The following is a 15,097-nucleotide window of genomic DNA, read 5'->3' on the forward strand; positions in this document are numbered from 1 at the left end:
ACTCTGATAAGCTAATGCTGCTAAGCTAATGCTGTTTATGGGCCCTGTTAGAATCAATATTTCATTCTCATTCTGTTGTTTGAGAACAATAATAGAAAAATGTGCACTTGAGAACAAATTTACCGTATTTCACGACCATAAGGCGCACTTAAAAGTCTTAGATTTTCTTCAAAAAGTACGGCGCGCCCTATAGCGCAGTGCGCCCTTTGTGTTGTAAGGAGGACGCAGTAGAGAACACCATGAGAACGCTAAAGGGTGAAGTGTGTGCGTTGACTTTATTGCACATACCTGTATAAAAGAACAGGTATGTGCGTTATACAGGACACCGTTGTTTTAACAACCCTTAAAATGGCAAAGAGACACGCTTACGAAGCACAGTTTAAACTGAAGGCCATCAGCTACGCGGAGGAACATGGAAATCGAGCAGCGGTGAGAGAATTTAAGGTTAATGAATCGATGGTTCGCAAGTAGAGGAAGCTGGAAAACAAGCTCCGACAGGTCAAGAATACGCAGCTGAGTTTCCGCGGACATAAGGCGATCATCGAGCAAAGAACGAGCGGGAGAAGCGTTTCGACGGTCACCATTCGGCTAAAAGCAGTTTCACTTTCACTTTTTATGAAACGGTGCCATTTTTCCATCCGGACCAGGACTACGGTAGCGCAGCAACTTCCAGCGGATTATAAGGAAAAGCTGGCCATCTTCCGCTCCTACTGCAGCAAACACATCGGCGACAAACACATCCAGCGATGGATGACCGATGGAGACCACAGTTTCACCAAGAGTGGAAGGCAGCGCCGGGCGAGTTACGCCACAATTTGCCAATGGATTGTAGATGCTTGGGCTAACATGTCTGCTGGCACTGTTGTTCGAGCTTTCGCAAAAGCCGGCATCATTTCCGAGGAGCCGCACGGCACGGAAAGTGACTCTGACAGTGAAGAAAGTGAACCTGGCATGTTTGATGGAGATTTAGCGCAGCTGTTCAATTCAGACACAGAGGATGAGGACTTCGATGGGTTTGATTGATGATAAAAATGTGAGTACCAAACTTTGTTTTGCTCCTGCTTTATTTTTAAATACGCACACTTGTATGCTTGTGTGTTGTTGATGATGACGACGATTACTGGTAATAAAAATGTGAGTAAGGTACCGAACTCAGGTTTGCTCCCGCTTTATTTTTAAATACGCATACGGTACTTGTATGCGCCCTATGATCCAGTGCGCCTTATGTGTGTGTGTTAAATACAGTAATGGCACACATAACTGAGACTGCGCCTTTTAGCACAGTGCGTCTTATGGTCGTGAAAATACGGTATTGTGAATTCAGCTGTGAATGTACAGTTTGTCATTATTTAAGCTTCTATTTCCAAATGTTAGCTGACACTTTATTAGGTACACTGGTATCTATATCAGGTACACCTGTGACCTAAATGTTCCTGCAAACAGACTCCTTGTAGTGATGGGTCGTTCGCGAACGAAATGGCTCTTACGGTGTGTTCACACCGAACGCGATGGACGCGAATAGAGCGTCAGGTTTACATGTAAAGTCAATGGAAAGGCGCGATGACGCGCGATTGCTGGTCCCGCGAAAATTCGGAAGCAGATTTGCGTCGCGAAAACGCCAAAACGCGTGAAACGCGCGTCAGTGTAGCGCGTCTGGCGCGTTTGACTCGCGAATAAAACCACGCGCGTGAGTTTTTTTGTTGCATTTTGTGCATACGCGCGTTTCGCGTCTACCGCTCGAGTTGGAAAAATCTGAACTCCAGCGTCAAATCGCGCCGCGACAACCAATCAGGAGCCTGGTGACGTGGCTGTTACCTAGGTCAAAGGGGCAGATCCAGCCAAAGCCTTTCATACTTCAATGGAGGGGAAGGCTAATCAATGCGGTAGCAAACAACTCGGAGCCGTACAACACCAGCTGCTTTCTGTACCGAGACAGGAATAAAAAGGACCGAGCTTGGAGGAAGATATGTGAAGAGATCGGGCAACCTGGTAAGTTCATTCATTTCTCTTTTGAAAGTTTTCACTGACCCGGGGAAGCCGCACAAAAGCTAGCAAGCCACCGCTATTTTCCCACTGACGTACAAATACCGTTCTGCTTTTATGCATGTTGTCATTTAGGAATATATTTTATTGTTTATTAATAAACAGCACACAGTGGTCCCGCTGTTCATCCGTCACTGCTTTGCTTTTTCGCTGATTTTTTATTGCACAGTACAGCATTGCATTCTGCAGCCTGATTGACAAATCTCCTGCGCTTGCCAAATTTATCACGTTTGGTTTTGATAACCATCGCGTCCAATAGAAAAAACAGCACAAAAACACCCATAACTATGAGCCTCATTCGGAAATAGACACCTGCACCGTGAGGGAAAAAGGCGCACGAAAGTGGCGGGCAGATGAAGACAAACCGCGGCATAATAATACTTTTACGTTTTGCAATCTACAAAGGTTTGCACTTTGAGAATCAATTGTGAGAACTGTGACCAGGGGCTAGTTATTCTGAGAACCCCTGCAATAAATGAGGGACCACTGTCTACTCTACGATTATTATATCCAACCTGTTAACATTTAATACTGTATTGATAGAACCAACTGATTCTGCAGCAGAGCATCCCCAGTCCCTGAGCTCCTGCTGCTGCACCCACAGATATGTACAGCAAGCACTGATACCTTTTTAGTCGGTGGGATTCCCTTGTGATCACCTTTACTAAATATCTACAACCAATCTGATTATATCCTGTTATTGTTTTTTTTTTTTTTTTTCAATGTTGAAATTAAAATCTAGTAGCAGCCTTCTCATTTCTTTGTGTTTTGTGCTGTTTTACAGGCCCACAGAGGAGGACGGCTCCGAGGCAGATGAGGGACGGGTCCCAGGACGGTCCATCGGCGGTGGAGCTGGCCATCCTGGAGTCCCTGAAGAGGCCACACCAGTCTCCAATGGAGCATTTCCTCCTCAGCCTTGTTCCTGCTCTGGAGAGCAGCTGGTCCTTTTTATTCCTGTCTCTCTGTAAATTCTTATATTTTATATATTTATGTTTAATGTTTTTCTGTTTGAGACTTTTAATATTATTTCAAATAAATGTTTATAATGACTAATGTCTCAGTTCTACTACACAGCAAATGTTGGCACACGACTTGACACATGTAGAATTTATTTCATATTATACTAATGACAAAATATACTGATACAGTGGGATGCAGAAGTTTGGGCAACCTTGTTAATAGACATTATTTTCCTGTATAAATCGTTGGTTGTTACAATAAAAAATGTCAGTTAAATATCATACAGGAGACACACACAGTGATATTTGAGAAGTGAAAAGAAGTTTACTGGATTTACAGAAAGTGTGCAATAATTGTTTAAACAAAATCAAGCAGGTGCATCAATTTGGGCACCACAAAAAAGAAATGAAATGAATATTTAGTGTATATCAATGTGTGTGTCTCCTATATGATATATGGGGTGCCTTTGTCTGGACGTGCTTCCCATCCAGAGCTGCACAGCACAGAGGAAAGTTCCAGCGCTCCTGGAATCCCTCTGTGATGGACCGCCAGTCTCCAGGTGAAGGCACAGCCATGAAGTCGTCCACTAGACAGTCCCAGATGGACGTCGCTGCCTGGGGGGTGATCTGGCTCACCGTGGACACACAGACTCTGAAACTGAACGCGATGGTCCTGAAGGAGTCCCCGGTGACAAGGAACCTGGACAAAATTGTTCAAAATCAGTATTATGTGTACTGCAGTTACAAAATACATTATTCAAATTCCAAAATACTTTTGTGATGTCAGATATAAATCACAAAACTTAAATCTTACATAAAACATTTTGTAATTATAAGGATAATTACAAAATGTATATTAGATAATATCTAAAACAGTTGTGTTTTATTTTAACTTTAACATATCATAATTTGATTGGTAGCAACTTTCACAACTACAGTGAGCCAATCACTCATAATTCCTAAACATGTCAATCAGGTAGGAATGAAGTAAGACATTAATAGAAATAAAGAGTTGTGTGTTGACATGTAGCCCTTTCCTTGCTTAAATCATTAATATTTTTGAAAAATTAATCTGTGATAAGACAGCTTATCAAGATAGAACCATGTAACTAGAGATGAACCAAACTGTTCACAGTTTTATCTAACTCTGTTTTAATAAAGGCTGTGACCCCTGCTATAGAGTCTGACAGCTGCAGGGATTATATACAAATATTCAACTATCCCAGAATTAAACCAGGTCTAAATAAAAAGGAGTGAGTATCACTACAAGGTTAACTCAGTGGTCCTAATGCTACAGTTTGATATCAGCAAACACCGAGCGCATACATTGATAGGACACCACAGCCATGCTATCATTCAAACACTGATAACAGCATAAATCGAATTAAATCGGGACTTGATGAGAGCTTCTGAGTATCACTAGAAATATTATAAACAGTCGTCTCTGTACCACAGTTTGCTTTCAGTAAACACCGACAGCATTCACTGTTAGCATAGCACATCCATGTTAGCAGTGTATAACTGGATGGATTAGCATATTAGCACAGATATCAATAAAGGACTACCGTATTAAATAGTTTTACTAACCTCAGGCAGACGGACAGGCGCTCTGCAGGTGGGATTGAGCGTCTGTAGTTGGTGTCTAGGCGGGCGATTCTGGGACCGACGAGGGAAAGCAGGTCCTCAAACTGGCCGAGTGAATGACGGTGATAGCGCTGGAATCGGCCGTCATCCAGGCGCAGCTCCTGGAGCAAGTGGTGAAACTCACCAAACTGCTCATGCCTCTGGAGGACCTGATGGACCCAGGTACGGCGAGGACGTCTTTTACGCTGCTGCTCTGCTCTCCACAGTACATAGAGAAGGGAGACTCTCTCTTCAAGCGCTAGCTCGATAGCTGCCATCTTGCAAAGATACCGGTCTGGCACAACTCCCTCCCACATTCCTCCCACATTTCCGGTTCACGCGCGTCAAAATATCATATTTTGACGCGCGATGGATTTTTCTTGGACACGCGTTGAGACGCGAATCTACACGCGTCAAATTAGGGGCGTTTGGGGCGTTTTATTCGCGTCCATCGCGTTCGGTGTGAACACACCGTTAGAGCCGGCTCTTTGACGTGAACGACGCGAGCCGGATCCTTATCGCGAGCCGTCACGTGGGTTGTTTTTTTTCCTCACCCTCTCTCTCTCGCACTTTTTTTCCGCTTCACTCTGCACTTGAGCCTTGTGCTTTAGATGGGCAGAGGGGGTAGGGACGGTAGTCATACGCAGTAGCACAGGAACAGAGCCAGAGGGAGAGAGAGAGAGAAAGAAAGCCAGGGACAACAACGTCACATTAGAAAGGTATAGTATTCATCCACAACGATTTTCAGTTGCAGATGATAAAGGATTGTTTTGTGTTTTGTGTTGTTTTCACTTTAAATTTGTAAAAGGAAAAAGCTGAAAATTTAAATACACTCAACAAAAATATAAACGCAACACTTTTGTTTTTGCTCCCATTCCCCATGGGATGGACGTAGAGACCTAAAATTCATTCCAGATACACAATATAACCATCCCTCCCAAACAGTGGTCACAAATCAGTCCAAATGTGTGGTAGTGGGCACATCTGCCATATTGAGATAATCCATCCCACCTCACAGGTGTGCCACATCAGGATGCTGATCTGACATCATGAGTAGTGCACAGGTGTACCTCAGACTGCCCACAACAAAAGGCCACCCTGGAATGTGCAGTTTTGTCTCACAGCAAAATGCCACAGATGCCACAAGCAATGAGGGAGCGTGCAACTGGCATGCTGACAGCAGGAATGTCAACCAGATCTGTCGCCCGTGCATTGAATGTTCATTTCTCAACCATAAGCCGTCTCCACAGGCGTTTCAGAGAATATGGCAGCACATCCAACCGGCCTCACAACTGCAGACCTCGTGTAACCACACCAGCCCAGGACCTCCACATCCAGCAGGTTCACCTCCAAGATCGTCTGAGACCAGCCACCCAGACAGCTGCTGGAACAATTGGTTTGCACAACCAAACAATTTCTGCACAAACTGTCAGAAACCGTCTCAGGGACGCTCAACTGCATGCCCGTCGTCCTCATCGGGGTCTTGACCTGACTCCAGCTCGTCGCCGTAACAGACTTGTGTGGGCAAATGCTCACATTCGATGGCGTCTGGCACGTTGGAGAGGTGTGCGCTTCACGGATGAATCATGGTTCACATTGTTCAGGGCAGATGGCAGCTGAGAATGTCCCAGTTCTTGCATGGCCAGCATACTCACCGGACATGTCACCCATTGAGCATGTTCGGGATGTGCTTGACCGGCGTATACGACAGCGTGTACCAGTTCCCACGAATATCCAACAACCTCGCACAGCCATTGAAGTGGAGTGGACCAACATTCCACAGGCCACAATTGACAATCTGATAGACTCCATGCGACGATGTGTTGCACTGCATGAGGCAAATGGTGGTCACACCAGATACTGACCGGTTCTGGGTCCCCAGACCCCCAATAGCGCAAAAAACTGCACATTCCAGGGTGGCCTTTTGTTGTGGGCAGTCTGAGGTACACCTGTGCATTACTCATGATGTCAGACCAGCATCCTGATGTGGCACACCTGTGAGGTGGGATGGATTATCTCAATATGGCAGATGTGCCCACTACCACACATTTGGACTGATTTGTGACCACTGTTTGGGAGGGATGGTTATATTGTGTATCTGGAATGAATTTTAGGTCTCTACGTCCATCCCATGGGGAATGGGAGCAAAAACAAAGGTGTTGCGTTTATATTTTTGTTCAGTGTATATACATATATACACAGACCTCACACAGAGACAGCAGCTACACTGTGTGTGGATGTGATCCACAGTCACAGCTGTGGGTTTCAGTCAGTGTGTCTCTAACTTCATGGTCACATTTCAAAGCTTATTGGAGCCAGAAGATGTTCAAGTAAAAGATTTATTGCTGTACTCGTCTACCAGGATAACAGGAGGTTCATAAAGCTGTGTCATACTTCAGCTTTACATCATGCAGTAGTAGTTTATTAAACCCCCCAAAATATGACTATCCAGAGTTGGGACCAGGAAGCAGAGTTGCAGTCTTACACGCCTCTCTGCAGCTTCTCTCCTCCTGCTACCCCCCAAAAACCCGTCTCCATAGAGACTGTGTCAGCTTCCAAACAGAAAAAAAACAAACTAAAAACCAGCAACAAACAACTTAAACATAAACAATCACAAAGAAAGAACAATACAGTATCCACATCTGAACCAAAGAGTAAAACAGTGAAATGTGGATTATTAAACATTAGGTCTCTCTCCTCCAAGTCTCTGTTAGTACATGTTAGTAAAAACATTTCTGCATTTTATCCATATTTTATTTTTAACTCAAAATCAAAGATTCCAGATTCTCCTACATGTTGGTTTTGAATCAGATAGGACGACAGATTTCAGGTGGCCCTGTGTCTTTCTCTATTACATTTGCCACTGTGTAACTCAAAGTTATTTAAGGACTAGTTTATTTCAATGGATGAGTTTACTGACTGACGCGCAGAAGAAATAGTTCTTTATGGAGCCTAGATGGTGTGAATGATGAGACCAAAGACTGCAATATCTTGTACCAAAAATATATTGAATAAATGGAGGAAAGGGGAAATGGAACAAAATAATTAACACAACACACAACATAAATGCCCACAATTAAATAATAAATCAATGCTGTGATCTTTCTGTGCAAAAGTCCTTTTTGGTCCTCTTCTTTTTAAAGTTCACTTTTAAGGTATTCCTCCTTAGAGTCCAGCTTCATACAAATGGGGAAATATGTCCGTAATCCAAAGACGGCTAAGTGGGGGAAAGAGGGGAAACAAAGAATGGTCCTACCGGCTCGCCACTTCAATATGAAGAAGATTAATTCAAAGGGAGGGAACAAAACCTGACCTGTAGGTCAGAAAAACGTCCATTGGCACATCAAGTTCGATTCAGTTTACCGGTAAACAAATATATTTTTCTGCAAGCCTATGTAACAATGCAAATCATCATCAACCAATGTACAACAGTTAAATTATTAATCATCTTGGCTACGTAGCTTAATCTATACATTCCAGTAGCGTTCGCTACAAACAATACAAAAACAACAATAAAGAAAAACAGCTGTCTAACAGACAGCATAGCCGAATTCAAGGCAACACATAACAATAATCATTCAATCGCACTTTGTTTCAAAGTAAGCCCATTAAAATGCTTAAGTAAATAAAAGTGTTCAAAAACAGCGGTTTTTGAGCCGGAGTTCTGCTCGCGGTGGGAACGCCGCCGCAAAAAGCCACTTTTTAATCGCGAAAACGATCGGCTGGTTACTGACAACCAAAAGGTTGTTTTTGGTAGATATTAAAGATCATGGGTGGGCGGGGCAAATGGAGCAGTTTTCTACAGTCGAGTAAAATTCCAGGAAGGAGCTGGGTGTGGCTTTCCTTTAAATCACATGATCAACAGCTTTAAGATGGAGGCAACTCGCTCGGTGTTTCCTGTTTCATTCTTAGACTGTGGCGATGGTAAGTAGCAGCTTTTCACTTGTTACCTGGCATCTTTTCAGCCACCAATGATAGTCATTGTATGTTATCAACATTTCACTAACTATGTTTTCTCTCATGTTTAAAATAGGCCGACCAAGAGCAAAATAGGTATGTCTGCAGACTCTGCTGTAGCCAAAGTTATCAGATCTCCTGTGTTTTTAAATCCCTAACTGCTCGATCATTATCATTTTAGAAGACAACAATTTCTCAAAGGAGGTTCAAAACTAATGCCTACAAGATTACCAAGAGGATGGTTCGGGGCTCTTACATGACTCCGGGAAGTCAACACTTGGTGGATGAGGTGTGTTACCTTTGACACTTTTAAGACAGTCCTGTTTATCACTACTAACAATAAGCAAATATGTTTTCACTCAACAGATCCTTCACAGCATGTTGTTTCTGGGCAAAATCAACAACATCCCCTTTTCTCCAGAAGAAATCTTCCCTAATCCTTTTGTTTTGGGTTCTTTAATGAGAAGATATCCCAGGCCTTTAAAGTTGTATTCGACTCAGCTTCCCAGGCGAAGTCCCTTCTCCTGTGTGCTCGACATGGTAAGATAACTCTTCTCACATTTTCAGTCAATCTGACAAACTTCCAGTTTTTAGGAAAGTATAATGCAAAGTGCTTTTTTACTGAGAAATCCAAAGAAAATCCATACTGTACCTTATACTTCAACATATGCTTCTAGCTATACTTCTCCACCAAACACAGAGACTGCAGGAGAGCTGGAGACTTGCTTCAGAATTTGTTAGTTCTAAATAATGTCTAACAGACTCATTATTGGAGATGCTTACAGTCTTCAAGGCGTATATGATGCTGTCACTGTGTAGCTGCTGGATCTGTTAAGTCAGCTCAAAGACTCTAAATTCAGCGTGTTTTGACAGCCCGGCATAGCAAAATAGAAAAAAAAAGGTCAATTAGCAAATTTAATTATAAATTAGTGAGAACAAAGATGGATTTTTGCTTATTGATTTAAAATTAAATAGATTTTTGTGACATGTTTCACCCCCTATCTTAAAATGTCTAAATCAAAAGCATCCAATGGTCCTGCATAGTTAAACAAGTCAAGCAGCGAAACAAACATGTTGATCAACTTTCTATGAAAAACAACTATATAATCAGGTGCAACACTTTGACCAGATCTGTAACTGTTTTCAGATCGTCCTGCAAAATAACTCAGAGAATGAAGAGCAAATAAAGCAGAGTCTGCAAGATCTCCTCACAGACTTGGACTTAGAAGAGAATAATAAAAAAAACAGCTTTCGTCTCGTCCACCATCTGCATTTCTCAAAAATCCCAAACCAACAAATCAGAAAGGTACTGCGGAGTCTCCATGTCCACCAAAGGTCCTAACGCTGGGAAAATTATGATTGCTGCCTCCTGTCTTACGGTGTGTTCACACCGAACGCGATGGACGCGAATAGAGCGTCAGGTTTACATGTAAAGTCAATGGAAAGGCGCGATGACGCGCGATTGCGGGTCCCGCGAAAATTCGGAAGCAGATTTGCGTCGCGAAAACGCCAAAACGCGTGAAACGCGCGTCAGTGTAGCGCGTCTGGCGCGTTTGACGCGCGAATAAAACCACGCGCGTGAGTTTTTGTGTTGCACTTTGTGCATACGCGCGTTTCGCGTCTACCGCTCGAGTTGGAAAAATCTGAACTCCAGCGTCAAATCGCGCCGCGACAACCAATCAGGAGCCTGGTGACGTGGCTGTTACCTAGGTCAAAGGGGCAGATCCAGCCAAAGCCTTTCATACTTCAATGGAGGGGAAGGCTAATCAATGCGGTAGCAAACAACTCGGAGCTGTACAACACCAGCTGCTTTCAGTACCGAGACAGGAATAAAAAGGACCGAGCTTGGAGGAAGATATGTGAAGAGATCGGGCAACCTGGTAAGTTCATTCATTTCTCTTTTGAAAGTTTTCACTGACCCGGGGAAGCCGCACAAAAGCTAGCAAGCCACCGCTATTTTCCCACTGACGTACAAATACCGTTCTGCTTTTATGCATGTTGTCATTTAGGAATATATTTTATTGTTTATTAATAAACAGCACACAGTGGTCCCGCTGTTCATCCGTCACTGCTTTGCTTTTTCGCTGATTTTTTATTGCACAGTACAGCATTGCATTCTGCAGCCTGATTGACAAATCTCCTGCGCTTGCCAAATTTATCACGTTTGGTTTTGATAACCATCGCGTCCAATAGAAAAAACAGCACAAAAACACCCATAACTATGAGCCTCATTCAGAAATAGACACCTGCACCGTGAGGGAAAAAGGCGCACGAAAGTGGCGGGCAGATGAAGACAAACCGCGGCATAATAATACTTTTACGTTTTGCAATCTACAAAGGTTTGCACTTTGAGAATCAATTGTGAGAACTGTGACCAGGGGCTAGTTATTCTGAGAACCCCTGCAATAAATGAGGGACCACTGTCTACTCTACGATTATTATATCCAACCTGTTAACATTTAATACTGTATTGATAGAACCAACTGATTCTGCAGCAGAGCATCCCCAGTCCCTGAGCTCCTGCTGCTGCACCCACAGATATGTACAGCAAGCACTGATACCTTTTTAGTCGGTGGGATTCCCTTGTGATCACCTTTACTAAATATCTACAACCAATCTGATTATATCCTGTTATTGTTTTTTTTTTTTTCAATGTTGAAATTAAAATCTAGTAGCAGCCTTCTCATTTCTTTGTGTTTTGTGCTGTTTTACAGGCCCACAGGGGAGGACGGCTCCGAGGCAGATGAGGGACGGGTCCCAGGACGGTCCATCGGCGGTGGAGCTGGCCATCCTGGAGTCCCTGAAGAGTCCACACCAGTCTCCAATGGAGCATTTCCTCCTCAGCCTTGTTCCTGCTCTGGAGAGCAGCTGGTCCTTTTTATTCCTGTCTCTCTGTAAATTCTTATATTTTATATATTTATGTTTAATGTTTTTCTGTTTGAGACTTTTAATATTATTTCAAATAAATGTTTATAATGACTAATGTCTCAGTTCTACTACACAGCAAATGTTGGCACACGACTTGACACATGTAGAATTTATTTCATATTATACTAATGACAAAATATACTGATACAGTGGGATGCAGAAGTTTGGGCAACCTTGTTAATAGACATTATTTTCCTGTATAAATTGTTGGTTGTTACAATAAAAAATGTCAGTTAAATATCATACAGGAGACACACACACAGTGATATTTGAGAAGTGAAAAGAAGTTTACTGGATTTACAGAAAGTGTGCAATAATTGTTTAAACAAAATCAAGCAGGTGCATAAATTTGGGCACCACAAAAAAGAAATGAAATGAATATTTAGTGTATATCAATGTGTGTGTCTCCTATATGATATATGGGGTGCCTTTGTCTGGACGTGCTTCCCATCCAGAGCTGCACAGCACAGAGGAAAGTTCCAGCGCTCCTGGAATCCCTCTGTGATGGACCGCCAGTCTCCAGGTGAAGGCACAGCCATGAAGTCGTCCACTAGACAGTCCCAGATGGACGTCGCTGCCTGGGGGGTGATCTGGCTCACCGTGGACACACAGACTCTGAAACTGAACGCGATGGTCCTGAAGGAGTCCCCGGTGACAAGGAACCTGGACAAAATTGTTCAAAATCAGTATTATGTGTACTGCAGTTACAAAATACATTATTCAAATTCCAAAATACTTTTGTGATGTCAGATATAAATCACAAAACTTAAATCTTACATAAAACATTTTGTAATTACAAGGATAATTACAAAATGTATATTAGATAATATCTAAAACAGTTGTTTTGTTTTAACTTTAACATATCATAATTTGATTGGTAGCAACTTTCACAACTACAGTGAGCCAATCACTCATAATTCCTAAACATGTCAATCAGGTAGGAATGAAGTGAGACATTAATAGAAATAAAGAGTTGTATGTTGACATGTAGCCCTTTCCTTGCTTAAATCATTAATATTTTTGAAAAATTAATCTGTGATAAGACATAGCTTATCAAGATAGAACCATGTAACTAGAGATGAACCAAACTGTTCACAGTTTTATCTAACTCTGTTTTAATAAAGGCTGTGACCCCTGCTATAGAGTCTGACAGCTGCAGGGATTATATACAAACATTCAACTATCCCAGAATCAAACCAGGTCTAAATAAAAAGGAGTGAGTATCACTACAAGGTTAACTCAGTGGTCCTAATGCTACAGTTTGATATCAGCAAACACCGAGCGCATACATTGATGTGACACCACAGCCATGCTATCATTCAAACACTGATAACAGCGTAAATCGAATTAAATCGGGACTTGATGAGACCTTCTGAGTATCACTAGAAATATTATAAAGAGTCGTCTCTGTACCACAGTTTGCTTTCAGTAAACACCGACAGCATTCACTGTTAGCATAGCACATCCATGTTAGCAGTGTATAACTGGATGGATTAGCATATTAGCACAGATATCAATAAAGGACTACCGTATTAAATAGTTTTACTAACCTCAGGCAGACGGACAGGCGCTCTGCAGGTGGGATTGAGCGTCTGTAGTTGGTGTCTAGGCGGGCGATGCTGGGACCGACGAGGGAAAGCAGGTCCTCAAACTGGCCGACGGTGATAGCGCTGGAATCGGCCGTCATCCAGGCGCAGCTCCTGGAGCAAGTGGTGAAACTCACCAAACTGCTCATGCCTCTGGAGGACCTGATGGACCCAGGTACGGCGAGAACGTCTTTTACGCCGCTGCTCTGCTCTCCACAGTACATAGAGAAGGGAGACTCTCTCTTCAAGCGCTAGCTCGATAGCTGCCATCTTGCAAAAATAGGTCTGGCACAACTCCCTCCCACATTCCTCCCACATTTCCGGTTCACGCGCGTCAAAATATCATATTTTGACGCGCGATGGATTTTTCTTGGACACGCGTTGAGACGCGAATGTACACGCGTCAAATTAGGGGCGTTTGGGGCGTTTTATTCGCGTCCATCGCGTTCGGTGTGAACACACCGTTAGCAAATGGCATAAATATGTATCTGGTGCGGTGATGACCTATTATCCAAACACAGTCCAGAAAGATTACTTTGATGGAACAATTGAAGTACCTGGAAATATCAGGTGTGAGGCTTTTTGTCTCCGTGATGGTGCCAGAATGAAGCCTTGCAGATCATGTAAGAATTTGTTTGGCTTGAACACAGAAGACCTCAGAGAGTGGCCATATGGTAACTGTGCTGAAGCTGAGAGCCTGAGCAATTTGCTTGAAAATGAGAGAGAAGTTGAAACACATGTGGATGAATACTCAGCTGAAAAGGACAACAGGCAGAGAGCTGAGGATGAGGTTGGTAGGGTTCTTAGAACTGTGTTGCAAAGGATTCGGTTTAACTGGACAGGTGAATTTTACAACCCAGAACAAGAGTGAGATTTCATGAAATCATTTGCATTCATCATTCTGATAAATCAAAGATTCTCTGCTCTGACAGCATCTGTGTGGATTTTCTGTAATCACAGAGACGTGTATAAGCATGTTTACTTTCCATCTCCATGTAATTGTCACATTTAATAATTAAAACTGGCTTCTATGGGTTTTTGTTTGTTTGCTTACATATCTAGTGTTTAATGCAATATGAAGCATTATCAGACAGCATTTATTGGGAAGAATCCCATATTTATACTGGTCTGTACCCAGGGTACACAGAAAATAAAAACATGTTTTCTTATTATGATCCCAACTATAATTTACTTAAGCAAAAGCACTACATGTGTAGTTATAATATTTATAGCAGTTACTGTTGAGCTTTAAATTTATCATCTTAAATGTTTATATGCTGATTATATTGCTTTATATAAGAAAGGCCTAACTCTGAGTACACTCTGTGCCAAAAAGTGCTGACAGGAAACTGCATGCTTTTGCAGAAACGTGCTTTTGCAGCTAGAAAGTGAAGCTGATATATATCAGTTTTAATTAGTTTTTACCAACTGCTTGCTAGGGCAATCCCACGAGTTTGGTGTTTTTGTATTGAACATGATTCCAAGTGCTTTCTATAACACATAGCAGAGGTGCCACAACAAAGACTGAGAAGAGGACAGGAAGAGACAGTGAAAGAGATGCACTCCTTCGCCATTCATGTTAAAGCGTTGCATAGCTTTAATTTTAGAGAGTGTTGCATAACTTTAGTCATTTTTCTACCACAGGTGAAGCCAAGAATTGTGAAGCTCTCTTTTGGCCAAATACCAGAATCTGTAAGAAGAAGAAAAAACAAACAATCAAATAGGTCATTATTAAGAGGACAACAATCTCTTGATGATTATCCACAGTGTCTTTGATAACTCTGAGATACAAACTGTCAAGTATATACACATCCCAGCAAACAATAGCTGTGTTTGACTAAAGCGATTAATAACAAGGACAGAGCTACAATCACTACAGTCAAACATAAAGGGCTTAATCCTGAATCCAAGTCTGAGCTGTGATGCCGTTGGTGCTGAAAGCTGCTCAGATCCTGAAGCTGCACGTTTTGTCTCTCTCTAACCAAACCAGCAGCAAAAGAA

The 15,097-nt window shown here is 42.4% G+C and overlaps 3 protein-coding genes and 2 long non-coding RNA genes across 5 annotated transcripts in view; 2 read left to right on the forward strand and 3 right to left on the reverse strand.

The window, feature by feature from the left end:
* LOC146679642 (uncharacterized) overlaps positions 1-15,097 on the reverse strand; it is a 167,233-nt gene that overhangs the window by 35,352 nt on the left and 116,784 nt on the right. The gene's annotated exons all lie outside the window — the stretch shown is intronic.
* On the forward strand, positions 1,490-3,561 carry LOC146679644 (uncharacterized). The gene is made up of 2 exons (XR_014918616.1): positions 1,490-1,989; positions 2,828-3,561. It is a non-coding gene; the product is annotated as an uncharacterized LOC146679644 (long non-coding RNA).
* Positions 3,136-5,034, reverse strand: LOC146679645 (uncharacterized). The gene is made up of 2 exons (XM_085450318.1): positions 4,590-5,034; positions 3,136-3,702 (listed from the first exon to the last, which is right to left on the reverse strand). Exons 1-2 carry the CDS (start codon positions 4,940-4,942, stop codon positions 3,432-3,434), a joined length of 624 nt encoding a protein of 207 aa, XP_085306444.1. The 5' UTR covers positions 4,943-5,034; the 3' UTR covers positions 3,136-3,431.
* On the forward strand, positions 8,395-10,015 carry LOC146679646 (uncharacterized). The gene is given in 5 exon segments (XM_085450362.1): positions 8,395-8,457; positions 8,764-8,871; positions 8,949-9,122; positions 9,730-9,804; positions 9,806-10,015. Coding segments are annotated over 5 exon segments (630 nt in total).
* Positions 10,507-13,372, reverse strand: LOC146679647 (uncharacterized). Its single transcript, XM_085450351.1, has 2 exons — positions 13,061-13,372; positions 10,507-12,173 (listed from the first exon to the last, which is right to left on the reverse strand). Exons 1-2 carry the CDS (start codon positions 13,318-13,320, stop codon positions 11,903-11,905), a joined length of 531 nt encoding a protein of 176 aa, XP_085306477.1. The 5' UTR covers positions 13,321-13,372; the 3' UTR covers positions 10,507-11,902.

This window comes from Copadichromis virginalis, unplaced genomic scaffold (assembly GCF_057382275.1).
Source record: "Copadichromis virginalis isolate Kocher_CV1m ecotype Utaka unplaced genomic scaffold, C_Virginalis_male_GT1.1 unmapped_scaffold_1, whole genome shotgun sequence".
NCBI classification, from domain to species: domain Eukaryota; kingdom Metazoa; phylum Chordata; class Actinopteri; order Cichliformes; family Cichlidae; genus Copadichromis; species Copadichromis virginalis.